General features: G+C 40.4%; 1 protein-coding gene across 2 annotated transcripts in view; it reads right to left on the bottom strand.

The window, feature by feature from the left end:
* The window catches only part of cacna2d1a (calcium channel, voltage-dependent, alpha 2/delta subunit 1a), a 103,383-nt gene that overhangs the window by 60,770 nt on the left and 23,708 nt on the right, over positions 1-18,905 (bottom strand). For both annotated transcript variants that reach the window (XM_063500754.1, XM_063500755.1), the window contains exon 4: positions 1,521-1,580. In XM_063500754.1, coding sequence (XP_063356824.1) covers positions 1,521-1,580 — 60 coding nt within the window. The remainder of the gene's footprint in view (positions 1-1,520; positions 1,581-18,905) is intronic.

Raw genomic sequence — 18,905 nt, 5'->3', positions numbered from 1 at the left:
TCATTTTAAAATGGTGGGACCTTAACAGAGTTGTGAATAAATTTAGTCCACACACCTCAATGAACTGAAGGAAACTTGGGATGAAGAGTAGGCCAAACCTCCTCCACACAAAGTCATACAGAAAACGATTAATTTATAGCTTTAGCAACTTTAGCTGCTAATGCTAAAACTGCTAAAGTAGCTCTTAGCTTCTATTGTGTATTTGGTGTTTCCACACGCTTCCTCTGCATTTTGGCTTCGTTTTTGTTAAATAGATAACAGCATGGTGTAATATGTGTTTTTGTTATGTTTCTGGACTTGGTATAGACAAGATCATTTTTATTATGTCCTGAAAAGCACAAATCATAGAATTGACAGACAATTAACCGATTATGCAATACACACATCCTATGTTAAAATACTTTATAGTAATATTACAAATAATAGACAAGTCTTACTGACAAGTCCAAAGGGAAGACATGAATGATGTACACAGAATCTGCACAGAGTATTATATTAACCTCTTGTTAATGCTAAAGAATGCTAAACACAGACAAGTACACTAAAGAGCCACAGGTTCACATGGGGACAAGCACATTGTCAAAGGATATCCTGAGGCAGCTTCACTTGAATTGGGCTGAGGTGTATGAAGCAATCACCTTTTGTTTACCACATAACTGCAATGCATGATGTTTGTACAGTGAATAGATGCAATAAACTCTGCATGACTCTTAGCTTAATAATATTTTATATTGCTTTGGTTGATTTGTTCAAGAAACCCTGTCACATTATCTCCAAAATAATTACATTTGCTAGCCAAACATAAAGGGCCAAAAGGATATCGAACTCAGTGAGTAATATCATAAATAAATCAATCCCCAGAGATCCATATCTCACTCTCTGTTTTCAAAGCTCAACAAAGTATGCAAGGCATTGAATAATCTGAAAATATAATGTTGAATAATGTTTAAGGGACAAATGTGATTAAGACCTGATAAGCAGTGCTTAAATCTTACTGGATAAATGACAAAGTTGATTTTTTTCCCCCCCAAAATCTCCCCACTATAAAATGTACAAGAACGTCATTTTTAATTTGTAAAATGGCTGGAGGAGATAAAATTTATAATTTCCATTTATTATGAAAAAGTTAGATCTAAAACACAGGGCGTGCTTTCAGGCAAAGCAATTTAATTCAATTCAATGAGTAAACACAGTCTTCTTATTATATGCTGTAAGTAATACTAAGATTACTAGAGAGCAATCGCTGTGTGCGTATAAGTGTGTGCGTGTGCACCTGTTCATCATAACCATGCTTGGTAGTTTCCACCTGTTAAGTAAAATGATAAAATTCAATCAATACAGTCATTATAGCCCTATTGTGATTTTAATTAGAGTTTCCTTCCAATTATTATGATAAGGATTATGAATCACATGTCCCTGCACCTCCCCTACATATGGAGTTCATCGAACCACTTGATCTGTATGTAGACAGCCATGTTAATGAACATATTAGATAGATCATGCCCTGGCCGCTCACTCACGTCGCTCTCGTCCTGCCACACGTGTTCCATCTGACGCGTTTCTGCTTCTGTTGCCAGCCTCTAAAAGAATACAGACAGAAGGAGAGTAGAAGAGAAAAACACATTATGTAAGACCATTTTAATATTATAAAAACCTCTGAATTCTTTTGACTCTAAGGTGGCAACGAAAAAACTACAAGTAAGTCAGCTAGAGAAATGGTGATCATAAAAATTAAATGCAGTAGATTTCATATGATTCTTAGCCAGAGTGTATTCAAGGGAAAATACCACATTTCCCTCGAATACCTTCAGGTATGAATTAGAACCATTGACACCATGTTGTGCTAAAATTAGACACCCACCTTCCATCTTCTCCCGAGATCTGATCATAATGACTAGGTTAATGGGTTTATAATGGTCCCAGTTTTTAATCTGTACATGGTCCAGAAATTCACTGTATTATTAACTGCCCTTGGGAAATATGAAATCCAGCTCTTTCTGCTTTTGTGTATGTCGCTATGAGTTTCAAGTCACACACGCACGCACGCACGCACGCACGCGCGCGCGCACACACACACACAAAATAGGCAAGTAATCTGATGGGGGCAAAGGAGTAAATTAATTCACTGTATCAACCCACTCCTCTTCTCATTCCATAATATAATTTTGCAGTAAAATTAAACACGACAGTCGCAAGAATCGGCGAGGCAGCACAAAGTCTGACTGTGAATCCCAGGATGGGATATTAGTCACAGTGTTTGTGTGGCAAAATCAAGCTTCAAACACGATTTAGGCAGTAAGAGGAACAATTTTGGAATCACTTAAACAAAATTACTGAATATAACACCAGATAGCTAATATCCTTGTAGCCATACAATAAGATATATTACATAGAGCTGATCTTTTTATGCAAGGGACAAAAGTCTAATGGAAATCACAGATAACGAGACAAACTTTAAAGTCGCAACACATCATTTTAGCTATTTGGGAGAGTTGCCATTAGCTACCAAGTAAAACAAAAGCACTTGTTCTGTTATCGTTGAACAATTGGCCCCACATTTTCCTGGTAGTAGACAGAACTTCATATCAAAACACAAGTAAGAAGCATGAACATGCACCAAATATTGCACATGTTACTGGAAAGCTAGAAAAAAAGCCTCTGCTGATTTAAAATATCAATGTCCATAAAAAGAAAGAAAGAAAGAAATTAGATAAAACAAGCAGAAAAAGTAGCAGCTGCTCACAGATCCGACTTCACATTACTAGTTATGCTTATGCTCCGTACCCCATTATGCTTTCTGGAGGCTGAAAGAATTGCAAACCACGCTCTGGTTGTGTCTCATTAGGGGGAAATTTAGCAGCAGCATTAAGAGATGGCGGGAGCAAAGGTGAAAATGCGCTATCGCTATGTCTGTGCAGTTATGGTAGGGGGGGAAAAAAGGCTTCGGTATAGCTTCAATACACAGCATGTGGGCTACTTATAGGGAAAATATGTATACAATGTTCCTGTCAGCCATCATTGCTCTGTTAGACAAGTTTATTTTTATGACTCTCCATGTATCCACATGCACACAACCCCCCCCCCCCCCCCCCCCCGCCCTTTGAGGTATATGAGCCTTGGCAGTGGGGTCATTCTGGTCTTTTTATTTGCACATGCACAAACACACAGTGCCTTTGTAGATTTTGTTTCTAGTTGCCAGTGGCAACCAGGCTGCATAGACTTAATGGGAATATCCTGTCAGTATCCAGTCAGGTCACTAATGGTGCAAAGACAAATCAGTTTGTGTGTCGTTTCTGTGGTCACAAACCCACAGATGGCCATTTACTGTGGAAGCACTCCCTTTTCAGCTCCAAGCATTATCGAAAGAATGAAACATGATAAGAAGACAAGGGCTTTGTGTGTATTTCTGTCGTCCGCACAAAAGCAATTTGCAAAGCATTTTCATCACATTCACATCAGGTAAATCTGGATATCAGTCACAGCAGGTGAATGGAACTCATTCCAGCATACCTGCTCACACGTTACTAAGAAAACATAGTGTTCAATACTTAAACACATACAGCATGCAGCTGCTCAACTTAACCATGCACAGATGTTCATGTAACAACACAACAGTAATGTGGTTGCATACAGTAAGTGTGCACACGCTCATAAGTGGGGATATGACAGCATACAAAATTAACCAACCACGTAGATATTTCCTCACATTTATGGATTTGCATGTCACAGCACAACTGTGGCATGCAAAGAGCTTACAAAATCATCAAAGGGATCTTATTCCTGAAAGGTATGAGACAGTCATCAACAATTGAAGAATTACTACATTTCCAAGTATGAACATCTCTGCAAAACTGAACTGAAACCAAAAATACTGGTCAGGAAGCCAGACAACTACATGCATGACGTTATGCACGATCACAGTTAGAGCTGAGGCTTTAATCAAAGTAGATGGAATTATAAACAGTTCCAAATACCACTCGGTTTTTATACAAAACCTTCAGGCATCTGCTAGAAAGCAGGCGATTATGATGAATTTTATCTTTCAGTAGAACAATGACACACAGCATATATCTGAATCAACATCCAAATCTGGCCTCACCAGAAGAAGATTAAAGTTTTGGAATGGCCCAGCCAGAGCCCAGCCCTGAATCCCACTGAAAATCTGTGAAATGAGCTGGATAGAGCTGTGCACAGGAGAAGCCCTCACACTCTGACAGATTTGGAGCAATACTGCAAAGAAGAGTGGCCAAATTTTTGCCAAGTTAAGATGCGGCATGCTAATTCCTACCCAAAAAGACTGACTGCTATATCACAATCAAAAGATGCTCCAACAAAATAAAAAGGCTATGCATACTGATCTTATTCCTTCCTCTGAAATATTTGTTTTTTAATTAAAAGCTATGGATTACAGTTTATTAAAAGTGGAAAAATGTTCTGAAATGATTTGTGTCATTTTTTTTACACCACACAAGTTTAGACTTTTTTATCTACTTTATAGTAATTATTTAAATAATTGTAAAAGGAAATGATGATGCCAGAATGCAGAGCATAATGTGCATCTATGATGGTTTGGAGAGATACCTGCTCACAGGCATTTGTATTTACTATCGTTTTACTTGGTATTTCCCTGCAGGTGAGGCCTGCTGACCTATCTTTGACTCCTTTCACCCAGTTGTTAAAGGTGCCAGGTTGAATTTCAAGCAGCTGTACACACATAAACACATGGGCACAGAAAAAGGCATTTATAAGGATCTCAGCAGCATATCAAGAGGTGAAGGGGTCAAAAGTGCCCAGCTGTTTCTTCCACTTCTCTTTTATGTTGGATAAGATAAGATAAGATAAGATAAGATAAGATAAGATAAGATAAGATAAGATAAGATAAGATAAGATAACTCTTTATTGTCATTGCACAGTTATACATAGTACAATAGTACAATGAAATTGGAAAACTGTCCTATGTCGGCACTACATATAACACAACACGACACGATACGACACATCACAACGCAACACAAACAACACAACACAGTATAATAACTTAGTAATAAAAAAGAAGAAGAAGTGTATTTGTATTGCACACTGAATCCACAGCCTTGCAGTGTCTTTCTACACCTTTAAGCAGTTAAAGGTTTTTTAGAATTTACTGCTCAAAGTGCAACATAAACACATGTCAAACAGTACATAAAAAAATGCAACACCAGTTATCTTAAAATACACAATGAGAAGATGTTGAAATAAGAATTTGCTAACAAGCTGGCATAGAAATATACAATATGAGCAAATTTCTTTTAGCAAGACTAATGGGAACATTGTTGCGTTAGTGAGAAGATAATGAAAATGTAGCTTCATGCCTTAGGGACAGTCAAATGCAGGTGAATTCATTAGGACAGACATGCTACTGAATATGAGTTTTACTGATATATGCGCCAAAATGCTAAATTCAAATTGGCACTACATTGCTGACATTTAGCAAATTAGAAAGAAAAAAATGTTTAACAAGCGTCAAGTGACCACTTCACAACAGCCCTCTCATAAATCCACTGAATGCTTGGACACAGACTGTGTGCGCTTGCACGTGTTTTTCTTCTGCTCGGAGAAAATGAGTCATGTCTTCTGTAATTCCTTAAATCTCCTTCTGATGTCACTAGATGATGAGGCAAACTGAATGTGTTATGCTACAAAAATGTAATTTCTGAGGACCCAGAGCAATAAACACCCATGAACTATGTGAGCTATAAACATTCTGGCATGTATAAACTGAGCTGGCCTCAAAAGAATGACAAATAATATGTGAACTTTGCCCAAAAACAACAACAACTCCAAACAAGAACTTTGTGGATTTATAGCTTATTTTTTCTATTTGTTTTAGTCAGGCTTGCTATCTTTAGCACACTGTTGGAGGATAAATGTGGAAGAAGCTCTCTACTGATCAATAACACCTCACATTATGTTTTAATGCAAGGATGATTTGCCTGATGGAGATGAGTCTTTATATGTCGTAGTAAGGGTGGGGTATAGAAAGCAATGGAAAGAGTTTAAAGCAGAAGAAAATTGCAGTTAATGTATGTAAACTCTTTTAATCACTGAGTCACTCATACATCCTCTCTTTTTTTTTATCCTTTGTCTGTGATCTAAGAACACCGGATTAAATATTGTGCTCTGAAACTCCTGTGATTTTGTAAGCACCACACAGAGATGTACTGTGTAAACATGCTTGCTTTACTGACACACGCTCCTGGCAGCCTGATTAGAGCATCTAGTACTGCCAGGACAGCACACACAGACACACACACACCTGCCATCTCACTGATGTGTAGGGAGGCACGGGAGAGCAGAGGAAACATGAGCATCTGCTGTTGTGACTGGCAGCACTTTAGTCAGATCTATCCTGCTCAGCCTGTAGGGAGCCAGGAGGAGAGTGGTGAGAAAAAAGTGGTGAGAGAGGACATACATTTGCACATATTGCACAGATACACACACACACACACACACACACACACACACACACACACAGTCTGGTTTGCTATCCTCGTGGGGACATCCCATTGACATAATGCTTTCCCTAGCCCCTTACCCTAACCCTAACCATTAAAAATGAATGCCTAACCCTAACCCTTACCCTAAACCTAACCATAACCTAATTGTAACCCTGACAGTAAAACCGCATTTTGAGTGTGAAAATTGCTTTCAACCCCGAGGGGACCTGGATTTTGGTCCCCACGGTGCAGAAAGTCCCCACCAGGATAGTAAAAGTCAGATTTTGGTCCCCACCAGGATAGTACGAACCCGTACACACACACACACACACACACACACACACACACACACACACACACACACACACTGGCACCAGAAGGAAAACAACTGTACAGTGAGTGCATGCAAGTTGACAAATTAACCCTATCTACACAACTCTGGTCTTTTAGAGAAGACATCACTCTCACCAATATACTAACTTAGCATGAAGTGACTTGTTAGAGACTGGTGCTGATCCACTGCTGTGTTCTGGTTTGACAGCTCATCTCTCCAGCAGCAAACTCTTCCAGCCGACCATGCTATCTGTGTGCCAGCTGGCTGCAAACAACTCCCAATTACAGCTGTACCCAGCTGGAAAGTTGATGTGACGGTTCTGCACATGGACACACTTACAGCCACTCACTGATTTGCTGTATGTTTCAAAAGAAAGGTTACCATTTTGATTGTCAGCGATTTGGCTTTACATATAACTATTTACGGATCACAACAATAACTAGTTGAATGGTGCTTACTTTAGCTCTTTCCTGAAGCGTGACGGAGCAGAGGCAGTGATTTTGACCGAAACACTCACACACTGAGATAGCTACTGTTGCTGATTCAATTAAAAAGCAGAATTTGACCAACGTAAAGCAATTTAAAAAAAAAAAAAAAACAACAACAACAAAAACAATGAAAACGGTCTTTTTCTGAGGCACTGCTGTTGTTGTCTATATCTGAATGGGACTAAATGTGACAGACAGAGGGAGATAGAGTTATAATGAGCAAGAAATCAAATGTGCACTCCCCCTCTGTATACATATACTGTATATCTGATAAGTTTCATGTAGGAAAACAGAGATGACAAACACAAAGCCGGAGCACTGCGACAGCTGGGCTGACAAAAGCAGCTAGACACACAAATACACACACAAGCACACACAGTCCAGGAAGTGGTGAATAATGAGTCACTAGTGGCCAAAATCACACACACACACACACACACACACACACACACACACACACACACACACACACACACACACACACACACGTGCACTCTTTATCTCATTGAGTCAATATTTCAAATGTTAATGCTCGTTAAGAAAGACAGGATTATGTTTGCACAATATTGCATCATGTCATTTAAAGCCTTTTAAAATCCCTACTGTGTGAAATCCATACTGAAACTGTAACAACTCTTTGCATATGTTGTTGTTTACTTTATATGTTTTAGAGTCCTTGGGCATACATAGCATTACTCAGTGACTAACGGCACAGTGTCCTGAGATTTACAGCAAGTATAGGAACTACAGTTGGGAATTGTCTGGCATTTTAGCAGTCCATTCATAATCATTCAGTGGTTAAATGAAATGCTGTAATGACTGCAGATGATTAATCATATATTTCTAGAAGCTAATTGACATGTGATGATTTTTTTTTTGAGGATTACTTTGTTACAACCAAACAAGCAACTTATGATCCAGAACAGAATTAGGAGACAAACTGAAGACAATACACCTATGAGGTGATGAAGTGCATCCCATTATTCAATTTGTTAAGTATTTGGGCAAGAAACCCCTTTTATAGAGTCATTAAATTGACAGTGAAAACACATGAAAATTGCATTGAATTATTATCCTTTTGAATGATTTGCTCAACATAGTTTACAAGATCTTTACATTTTCTTCAGCTATGTTTTTTATGGTTTCAGAATTCATATCAACTGTGAGCTGCCTGGCCCCTGAGGCAGTGAAGCAGTCCTAAACAGCACCATATCTACAATCAAACTGCTATAAAAACATGAATTCAATTCAGTGGATTCAGTAGTGTTTAGTTTAAAGTTCCTTTCTGAAATATTTTCTTGTTTTTCTGACAGGTGGTCTAATGCCTTTGTGAAATGCTGTAATTTGACAACAATATTTGCAGTTATCGCCTGTACCATATCAGCCCAATATCACGCCACCTTGCTCATTTCAATTGTACAATTTCTAGAAGATTGTTTTGAAGTGTGATGATCTTTTAAAAATAATTTGATTTAAAATATTTTCCCAGTTCACACAAATTCACAGTTTAAAAAGGGCTTACAAAGAGCTTTTTATATCATAGCATGATGACGATATACATTTTAATATTCAGAAGAGATTCCTAATCCCACGTCTCAATTTTAGTGAACCTAAGGTGTGAAAACACATGCAAAAATTATTCAAGTTAGTCAATCTATTTTCATTTTATTTCTGAAAATGCCAATAAAATATTGTTTTTAAGTTTAATTTGTTTATGTAGGTTACTTTTTATCTATATAAAAGTGTTTGTTTGTATAAATATGGTTCAAAAATATGCAAAACTGTTACATAAAAAACACCAAAAACATTAAAATAAATCTACATAGGTCCCCATGATAGTAGTGGGGATTCTTGAGGTTCTCGGTCTCTACATCTATTAGCATAAGATTTGAAAAAATCTGAGATTTCCCATAACTTTTCAGGTGTATTCTCTGAGTACTGTCCAATGCCATATTTGATTGTTTATTTATTTTATTTTTTTCGCCTTTCTTGCCTTGCTTCTCACAAGAGGCAATATTCTAACACAGGGGTGTCAAACTCCAGGCCTCAAGGGCCGGTGTCCTGCAGATTTTAGATAACACCCTGGGTCAACACACCTGAATCAAATGATTAGTTCATTACCAGGCCTCTGGAGAGGTACAAGATATGTTGAGGAGGTAATTTAGCCATTTGAATCAGCTGTGTTGGATCAAGGACACATCTAAAACCTGCAGGACACCGGCCCTCGAGGCCTGGAGTTGCCCACCCATTCACTATATGAATCAAAACCTGTAAGATCCTACTGCAATAAGCTTATTACTCAAAAAGGCCCACTCTTGTGTAAGATTAAATTAGCATAATTAACCCGCCAATAATGCACCAACACCATGCGACATTCAGAACATTTGTGTTTATTCAGCAATTCTGGGCTTTGACCAGCACTCAAGTGAAAGACAGCTGTTAGAAAATCAGTCATTATGTATGCTTTCTTCTCAGAAATGAATGTAACTCAATACTTGAGCACAAATGGATAAACACTCATGTGAAACTGTACAAGCAAAACTGTTCTTATTTTACTGGACAACATAATTTTAAAAGAAACGTGCGAATGAGGAGTGCAATGAGTGTCGTGTGTGTGTGTGTGTGTGTGTGTCTACCCTATGATTAGGACTCTAACAGCAGAGTCTAATGACTCACAGCATGTCATCCAGTAGAGGTTTAATAACGCACTTGCAGACACTAGAGATCAGTGACTCCTCTGTAATTACGCACCACTACATAACACAACACTTAAAAGAGCTCTGTTTAAGTGCTCGCACTCGTGCTCTCATCCTTCTTGGACAATTTAATGAACATGAATGCTCCTAGACAGCCAATTTTGTGTTTAATGCATGATTGTGGCAGATTAGGAGAGATGAGGGTACTTGAATGGCAGTTTTCTCATTTTGTTTGACCAGTGTGGAATGTTAACCGGGGTAACAGAAAGAAAGCAAGAGAGAAGTGATTCACTTAGGGAGTGAGGAATCTGTTTATGATGCCCATGTTGCCTAGCAACCAGGGTGTCATGGTTACCTGCCGCATCCATGGTCCAGGCACAGTGGAGAGCAAAAGCTCCCATGCGAGGGCAACACGAGAGACTAGAAACATTTTGTTCATTATCTCCCCACTGTAGCATGAGCCATCTTTCTCCTCTACAATTAAAAGTCAACTCAAACCTACCTGACTGAAGGTAATGCCAACAGCCCACTCACAATTAAGCAAATGGGGTTTCTTATCGATGGAGAACCACTCTGAGAGTGATTTAAACCAAAGCAAGTGGCCAGGGTTGGAGAACAACTGTTGTTTTTGTTTCCAAAATGGCCACCCATTGTGGCTCAGACTTTGGTGGGAAGCCAACGCCTTACGAATCTGCTGCCAAAGAGCTAATGCAATCCCAGGCCTGAAATAACCCTCACCAATCAATATTCAAATAGCCCAGGCCTGTCTGCGCTGTACTTTTGCACAGCCTTTTCCCCTCAGTCTTCCTTTCTGTTTTGGATGGTGAAATATTTTTTTTTGTCTTTTTCCTTTACTTTCCTTGAGAAATATTTGCAGACCAACAAAGACCATCCCTGTGCAATGTTCCTCAATCTTTTTTTCATTCTCTTATTCCTTCACAACAACTTCTCTGCAAGCCAGTTTGCTCTCTCTCAGCAGTCTGTCTGGGGGAGATGGCAGGCTGCCATATCACCCTAAGCAGGTGTTTTTGTCAACAAGCATCCCTCAAGGTGGGCACAAAGCAACAAGAGGAGTTCCTGGAGGGCACTCACAGAGAATAACCTTCCACTTATCCCAACAAGTCAGTCATCCCTGTTAAGTCTTAGGTCATCTTGAGACCATCCATCAGTTAAAACTAATAATGGCAGCTACTCTAATACTTCCTGCTTTTTATCTCTGCTTTTGAAGTTGTGTAACCTTAAGTGCAGCTAAAGTTTTTAAATGTAAAATAAATTTATTTGTCCGTGGTTATCATCAGTGATGGGTCATGGGTCATCTTTGACAAAGGGATTTTTTTTTTTGGCAGTGAATTCATATAGGAAAAAATATTTATCCATGGTTTCTACTGTGTAATAAAACAGAATACATCAGTTAGTTATTCACGATCACAAAAATATCTGCATGTCCAGATATCTCATTGCACACAGTATGCAAAATATTCAAATAAAACAATGTATTAAGCATTTAGTCTTAATATTGTGTTTAGATGGCAAGTTTCAACTATGTTTTTGGCATTCCTCAAAGTTTCAAACAAAATAGATAAATATTCTGAGACTAACACCTGCTTCCTGAAGAAATTTTAATGGAAAAAAAGTGCCACTAGCCAAAGCTATCATCTGAGATTTTTTCTCATTAGGATAAGCTTTAAAAACGGCTTTTAAGCATATTTCGCTAATTGCTAATAGTTCAGCTTCAGTAACTCTGGCATTCTGGTTTTCCAGCCACTTGTAAAATTCCTTCTTTTAATGAGAAATGAAAATATCCAGAGAATTCTGCTGATGTCACTGTGGGGAGTGAAATGATCTATTCCACTGGGAGAAGTTAACCACGGGCTCCATCAAAGAGTATTGGTTAAGAGGAAAGCTTCAATAATTGATGAAAACAGAGTCATAGGTGGCCTGAATATCAGAGGGAGGCTATCTGCTGTCAAGGTAGGTAAAAAAAAGAAGTAATGAACAAAGGTGTGCATGCACGAAAAGTGTGTGATGTGTAGATAAATTCATAATAAACCATGTGCATGATAGATGTTCAATAGGCAAATTACCTTGGTCTCAGGCCTTAGTTTGCTTTACACCCACCCAACCATTTCAGTTCTCCACATTCATGTTTCAACTATAGACTTCTTATAAAACATGACATGGTCTGAAAAGTAAATCCTATAGAGAAGAGCTTGAAACTTTGACTCTTGATGAGATTATAGTCTCACTTAACAACTTACTTAATGTAGCATGACGTTTATTTTGTCATTACGGTCCTATTGGGAGTAAAACAGACATAAACGCATGTTTGATTTATGATTTATAAAGTAAGATGGGCCTGCTTTGTGACAGACTATTCATCACTGTGTCTAAGATGGTGTGTAAGGTCAGGTCTACCCCTTGTTCGTCACGGTCAATTTAAAAAAAAAAAACAAAAAAAACACACATGATGGCAAATGCTTCACATCCAAAATGTGATGTCTCAGTGGCTACATCCATTTTTTAGATACAGTCTATGACTGCAATGACACTCTTCTTCTCAGAAAAGGTGAAAATACGTCTTATTTAACATAGGGCAAATGTCGTATTTCAAAACACTTCTTGTTCAAACATAAAGATGTAAAGCTACTCATGAAGATGATTACAGACTGTTACAGTGTTGGTTAATAGATGCTACAGTACAGACTTGTGCTATTAAAAAGTAGGCTGTTATCTTACTGCAGCAGTGGGCAACTAATTTTTCCAAGGGGCCACATGAGTAACTGGGATTGTTGTGGAGGGTCAGACCAATAAGCTTATAAAGAGACTAAATTAATATTGAGCAGATTACTACAACAGTCTCAGTTTCTCATGTGGCTCCTTAGGAAGATCAGTTGTCCACCTGTGAGTTATAACCTTGCCTACTGAGAAAAATAACTTGTTAGAGTATGTTTGCATTACCAAATACCATAAAAGTTTCTTATTTAGCTTGTGCATATTGGTTACAGAATCTTCAGAGGCTGTGAAGCCAACTGTACATTTATCTCTAAGTGTATTGACTTTATCTCATTGAAGCAAGTTGATATTGACCACCTAACCAACATCAAGCTTATTAATTTCCCTTGGAGCAACATCTTTAGCTGAAATAAAACCTAGCCATTGTGGTTTGAGACCACTTCACTATCCAGAGCTCACCCGATACGTCATCAGCGGGCAGATCTATCTGCCAATATTTGCATTTTTAAACAGCCAACATATGAAAAGTTCAAATATAAACAAGAGACCGAAACAAAACAAACACACGGAGCCAGAAACCAAAATACAGGGGACAAAAGCCCAAAACAATAGCACTGAGGCCCAGCAACAGTCCAAAAGAAAACAGACAAAAAAGCCAATGAAAGGCACAGAGGCCCAGGTAACAGTCTTGAAAAGGTTCAGGAGGCCGGCCTGGAGGACGACAGCCCAAGAGTCCAGAACCAGGCAGTTCAGGGGGCCGGCCCGGAGGTCGACAACACAAAAGTCCAAAAAACAGGTCCGGAGGCCAACCGCGAAGCCAGCCACCGTGGCAGAGCAGGGCGGCCGCGCGGAAGGAAGCACACCCCGGAAGGCAGCACAGAACGACACTGTTCAGGAGGGCGTCCAGGAGGGCGATGACGTCCAGCCATCGGCCTGGAAAGCGGCCGGACAGGACGTGCAGGACGAGCAGGCCGGACAGGACGAGGTGAAGCCGGACCAGGCGAAGCTGAAGCCGTAGCTGAAGCCGGACCAGGCGAGGAGGAAGGCGCTGCAGGCGACGGCGTGGGAGCCGCAGGTGGTGGCGCTACAGGCGACGAAGGCTGGACGGGCCCCTCGGTCCCTCCAGCAGAGACGAACAAAGGCTGGTGCGGTTCTCCAGAACCCCCAGCAGGAACAGAGGGCTGGACGGGCCCCTCGGACCCTCCAGCAGAGGCAGAGGGCTGGACGGGCCCCTCGGACCCTCCAGCAGAGGCAGAGGGCTGGACGGGCCCCTCGGACCCTCCAGCAGGAACAGGTGGCTGAGTAAACGACTGAGGTGGTAACTGAGCAGGTGACTGAGACGATAGGTGAGCTAATGTTTGAGCTATGGAGAGAAGTTTAATATGTATCAACTGTTGTAACGATGGAAGTAATGGTGGACGAGGTGGTGGATGAGCAGACGGCTGAGCTAGGTTTTCCGAGCCTACCGAGCCTGAGGAAAACTGCTGGACGGGCTCACCTGAGCCTCCAGCGAGGAGAAAAACAGGTGCGGGGGCCTGCTGGGCAGTAGCCGCTCCCACCCGCGGAGTAGGTACGGGCGCAGAGACTAGCAGAGCCTCAGCTGGCCTGGAAACTGGAGCAGGGACAAACTGGGCCCTGGCCCCCCTCACCCGAGGAACAGATACAGGTGCAGGAGACGGCTGGACTACAGCCGACCTGGGCGGAGGAGCACAGGAAGGCAAAGGAGCAGGCTCAATGAAAACCAGCCCATCAAAAACAGGTGACGACCCTTTCCCACCACGTTTAACAGTCTGTACAGTCTTAGGTTTAGCAGTGTTCACAGTCTCAGAAAAAACAGACTCGGCAAACTCAGGTTTTAATTTGTTCCCACCCCAAAGAGCAGACCTCGAACTAAAAATCTCAGACGAATGCTTATTGTGATGAAGTAGCGCGGGAGGATTCAAACCAAAACTGGCCTCCCAATCCAAATCCTCGTCCAGAAAAGAAATCCCGAAAGTGTCTGAGGTGAGTTCATAGTCTTTACTGTTTAACGGCTCAGGTGGAGTGTGGAAAGTGTAGTCCTTTTGACTCACCACCGGAGGTTGCTCAGAAGTGTCCATATGACGGCGACGTGAGCGCCGTTTCCTTTGGGCAGAGGTAGCTGGCGGCGTGAGCAACTGAGCCTCTGGTGCACAGAACGGTGAAGCTGAGGCTGGAGCGTGAGCGCCTGAAGCCACACGGAGGACTCCCAACTGAAGCGGCCGCATCTTGAGTGCCAGCGGAGCAACAGGTGGAGACTTCTGGCAGCTCCGGGGACCTCCGAGAGCCAGCCGAGTACCATGGAAAATGCGCCCGACGTCAGGGGTGAGCCATGGCTTCCAGCGGAGTTCCTCCTCCAGCTGGGCAAAGGCTGCTCGGCGTCGCTCCTGAAGTTCAATGTCTGCTGGGTCCATAGTATGGTCGCAATCTTCTGTTATGTGAAGGCTGTGTGCGGGCAGGAAAAGGACCCAAAGTGCAGACTATGGAGACAGACGTGAACTCAAAACAGCTTTAATGCTGAACTCAGAAGTGTAACAAAACTAGGAATACAAAATACACTTACACAGACAGAACACACAGCTAGATAAGGGTAGATCTCAACACAGACACAGAGAAACACAGGGCTTAAATACACAGAGGGAGCAATCAGGGAATGGGTAACAGGAGGGAAACACAGCTGGGGCAAATCAAGCCTAACGAGACAAAGGAAGCAAAACCAGAGGCATTTACATGAGACACGGACTTTCAAAGTAAAACAGGAAACATAACACAGACTGAACTACAGACAGACTGACTGGACACAGGGATATAGCAACTAAGGATAACACATAAACCATAAGACATAACTCTAACAAAGAAACCACAGAATAGAAATGATAAATAATACAATAAACTCAAAACCCTGGGTCAATGACCCAGGCATCCTAACACACCCTGGAAGAAATTAATGTGAACATCCACAATGTAAAACCTCAACTTCTGCTAAAACACTAGCTCACATGACTGACACAACCAGATGATTGGATACCTTCTACTTATATGCATGCCAGTTAACCAGAAGAGAAATGCGGATTACCAAATCAAATAATGTAACTCAACTAGGTGATATCAATATTTAGACAACCACGCTTGCAAAACAATATTTAGTTTCAGGTAGTTATATTTTTGTAATTTAACATAAACTCAACAGGGAAACTATTTTTGCTAGTTCTTTTTAACACATTGTAATGAGGAAGGATACCACATACTTCTATATTCAACAGGAAGATATATAAAAGGACAGATAGGGCTAAAAGAGGAGAAGAGGGCAAGGCTAAAATGGGAAACTGGGAATGGAAAGTGACACAGAATCAGGATGAAGTGATGGCAAAAGAATTTAACAGGGTTTGAGGCGGAAGAAAGAACAGGGCTGGCATGAAAGAAAATGTGTGATAACAGTGGAGAATAAGAAAGAGGAAAAAGTCAAGAGAAAGCTGATTTTGGATAAGAAAAGGTAAGGATGGCGATGCACTTATGCATGTAAGAGCACGCAGATGGTCACAAGTGGAGCTTAGCCTGTGTGTGAAGCAGTGAAGCTAAGCCACAACAGCAGCTGCCTAAAGAATCTGAGTCATATAGAGATCAGGAAGAAAACCCTCTCATCTCAGCCATACATGCACGCACACACACAGCTAAACATATCAATACCTTCCTCAAAAATAACAAATAAAACTAGCTACCGTACAGTTGCTGTCGATGACAACTTTTCAGGATTTCTCTGTCAGTACCGTGGTGGTTTCTTTCCTGCTGGGAATTTCAGTTTCACTTTACATCCTTCTAAGAACGACACATACTGAATGCAAAATACTGTGGCATTACATGAAAGAGGCAAATTCTTTGATCACCCACGAGCTGTAAAGAGACAAAATCATTTCCCCAGTCAGATCATCAGCACTTTGGAAACATTAACTTGGAACGGTTGAAACAGATGAGCAAAAAGTGATGTTTAAAAAAGGCAAATGTATATAGTCTATACAATAAAAGAAAAAGAAAAAGATTGGAGCAAGATTGACTGTGTTCACTACACAGTAATTGGATATTTGCAAAGCACAGCCCAGGAGAGCAGTTTGGTCAGTGTAAAGAGAAATGCCACTGCTTAGTTCAGGTGCAGCATTCCCTAAAATTTAAAATATACATGATTTTGGTTGGTTTTATAAATTTACTGTTTAATACTGTCTCAGCTTTCAAATTTAAAAATCATGTGAATTACTCTAAGAAGTGGAAATATTCTTACTGCACCATTTTGATCTTAAAGGGTCTGAATACCTGAATCTGATCACAAAATATCAGCTGTAAAATCAGAATAACTCACGTGGAGTTGAAACCCTACTTTTACATATCTGTGTGTGCTTCCTCATTTATTCCTGCATGTGTGTGGTTGTTTATAGCAGGGCTGTGTCTCAGTTTAATAGCCTTGAAGGTTCAAACTGTGCTGTGTGAACAAAGAAAGAGTGCTGCCTGTTGCTGAGAGGCCAAGATCCATTAGGCTTCTAGTCTCTTGTTTAGGGCCTCAAAGGAAGTGTAGCATATAGAGCACTCATGGACTTCCTACTACCTCCTTATCATCTGTGTTTCTCAAAGATCAGACAATTCAGTTCTTTCCTTTCTCCCAGACAAAAAAAGCTGTGCTCCTTCACATGTTCAGTTCTGATGTGCGCAATCAGCCTTTCAACGGAACAAAGACAGAGAAAAAGTGAAGACTTAAAGATAAAAACAAAAAGATATGAGGGATGATGATATGGGAAAAATGACAGAGGATAGTAAAGGAGTGTAAAGTCAGAGAGGAGTGCTTTTTACCTCATAGAGAGCTATTATATTAGCGTAGGCCAGGTCAAAACATTACAGATGCTTGACTTCCATTTCCATTCATTATTTAGCTAAGTAGTCCCTGTAACAATTTATGGTCCCTTAGATAAATTGACTGCCATAAAGTTGACTTGACTTCATTACACAAAATACATCACCACCACAACCTATACTCTTCAATGCTAATGCACTGACAAGTGCGTACTCTTGAGGATTAAAACAGGAGCATATGGTGGGGGTTTGGTTTTTTTTACACTTATATCATCTCTCTTTCATTTTTTGCTTCCAGCAAAGACTAAACAACTGGCACTAACTTCCACAGGTGAAACACACAGCAGATGGTGCTGATAAAATGTTAGAACACAGTCTGTAGTGTAACATCTATATTCCACTGTCATCAACTCACAGAGAAGTCGTATTTAGTCTCCCCAGGTGTGAAGCAACAACACCGAAAGCTAATTGTCCCTAATCCCTTGACAATTGTGAAGATGTAAGAAAAACAAAATGCCTGGCAGATATGATGGGTTAATCAATTAGATTGTAGCTATGGCAACAAGCTGTCAGCCTTAATTGGATATTCCGGGCCCTTTGATTCAGATTGATCGAGGCTGGGAGCATCCCAAGGTCCTAATTTAGTTGGTGAGATACTGTTAAATGTAATTTAAAGGTACAGGGAAAGGTTGGATCAATTTCACATGCTGTCCTTTGAAAATAAAAAAAACAAGTGTGTCCAAGAGAAAATAATAGTACTGGTCAAGACCTCGGTTAAGAGAGCACTATAATTTTTTTATACATTACAAAATACAAAGCACAGCAAAGGCTATACAAATTTTGATCCAGGACAAATGCAGATGATAGAGGAATCAATAATGCATATCTATTGAACAGCTGCTTATGAAGCATTTCAAAACCACAGACCTCCAGAGAGCATCACAGCAGTGGTAGAGGAGCAATCAGAACCATATTAGAAAGCATTATGGCTGTTATCATCTTTTTTTTTTTTCCCAAATTCGAGAGCTAAAAAAAAGCCGTTATAGAAGTGACAGAAGTTGCAGTTCCTCTAGGTGCCACTTGAGACTGGCTCCAAAAAGGAGTCAATCCCAACAGACTCCTGCATTGAAGTACTTAACTTTAGAGCATTAAAAAAAATTTGCAGCCTGGTACATTTTTTTTCTGTGAGTGAGTTTCACATTCTAATAACTCATCTCAGTTAGGGCGTGCTGGCTCTGACTGGCAGGAGACCAGATATAGTGAGGCCGATCAGGCCTTACTTTCACTACCCTGAATCATTAAACTGAACCTCAAGTTACTGTGA

This window comes from Pelmatolapia mariae, linkage group LG17 (genome assembly GCF_036321145.2).
Source record: "Pelmatolapia mariae isolate MD_Pm_ZW linkage group LG17, Pm_UMD_F_2, whole genome shotgun sequence".
Taxonomy (NCBI): Eukaryota; Metazoa; Chordata; class Actinopteri; order Cichliformes; family Cichlidae; genus Pelmatolapia; species Pelmatolapia mariae.
This window is presented reverse-complemented; position numbering and strand designations above follow the sequence as displayed.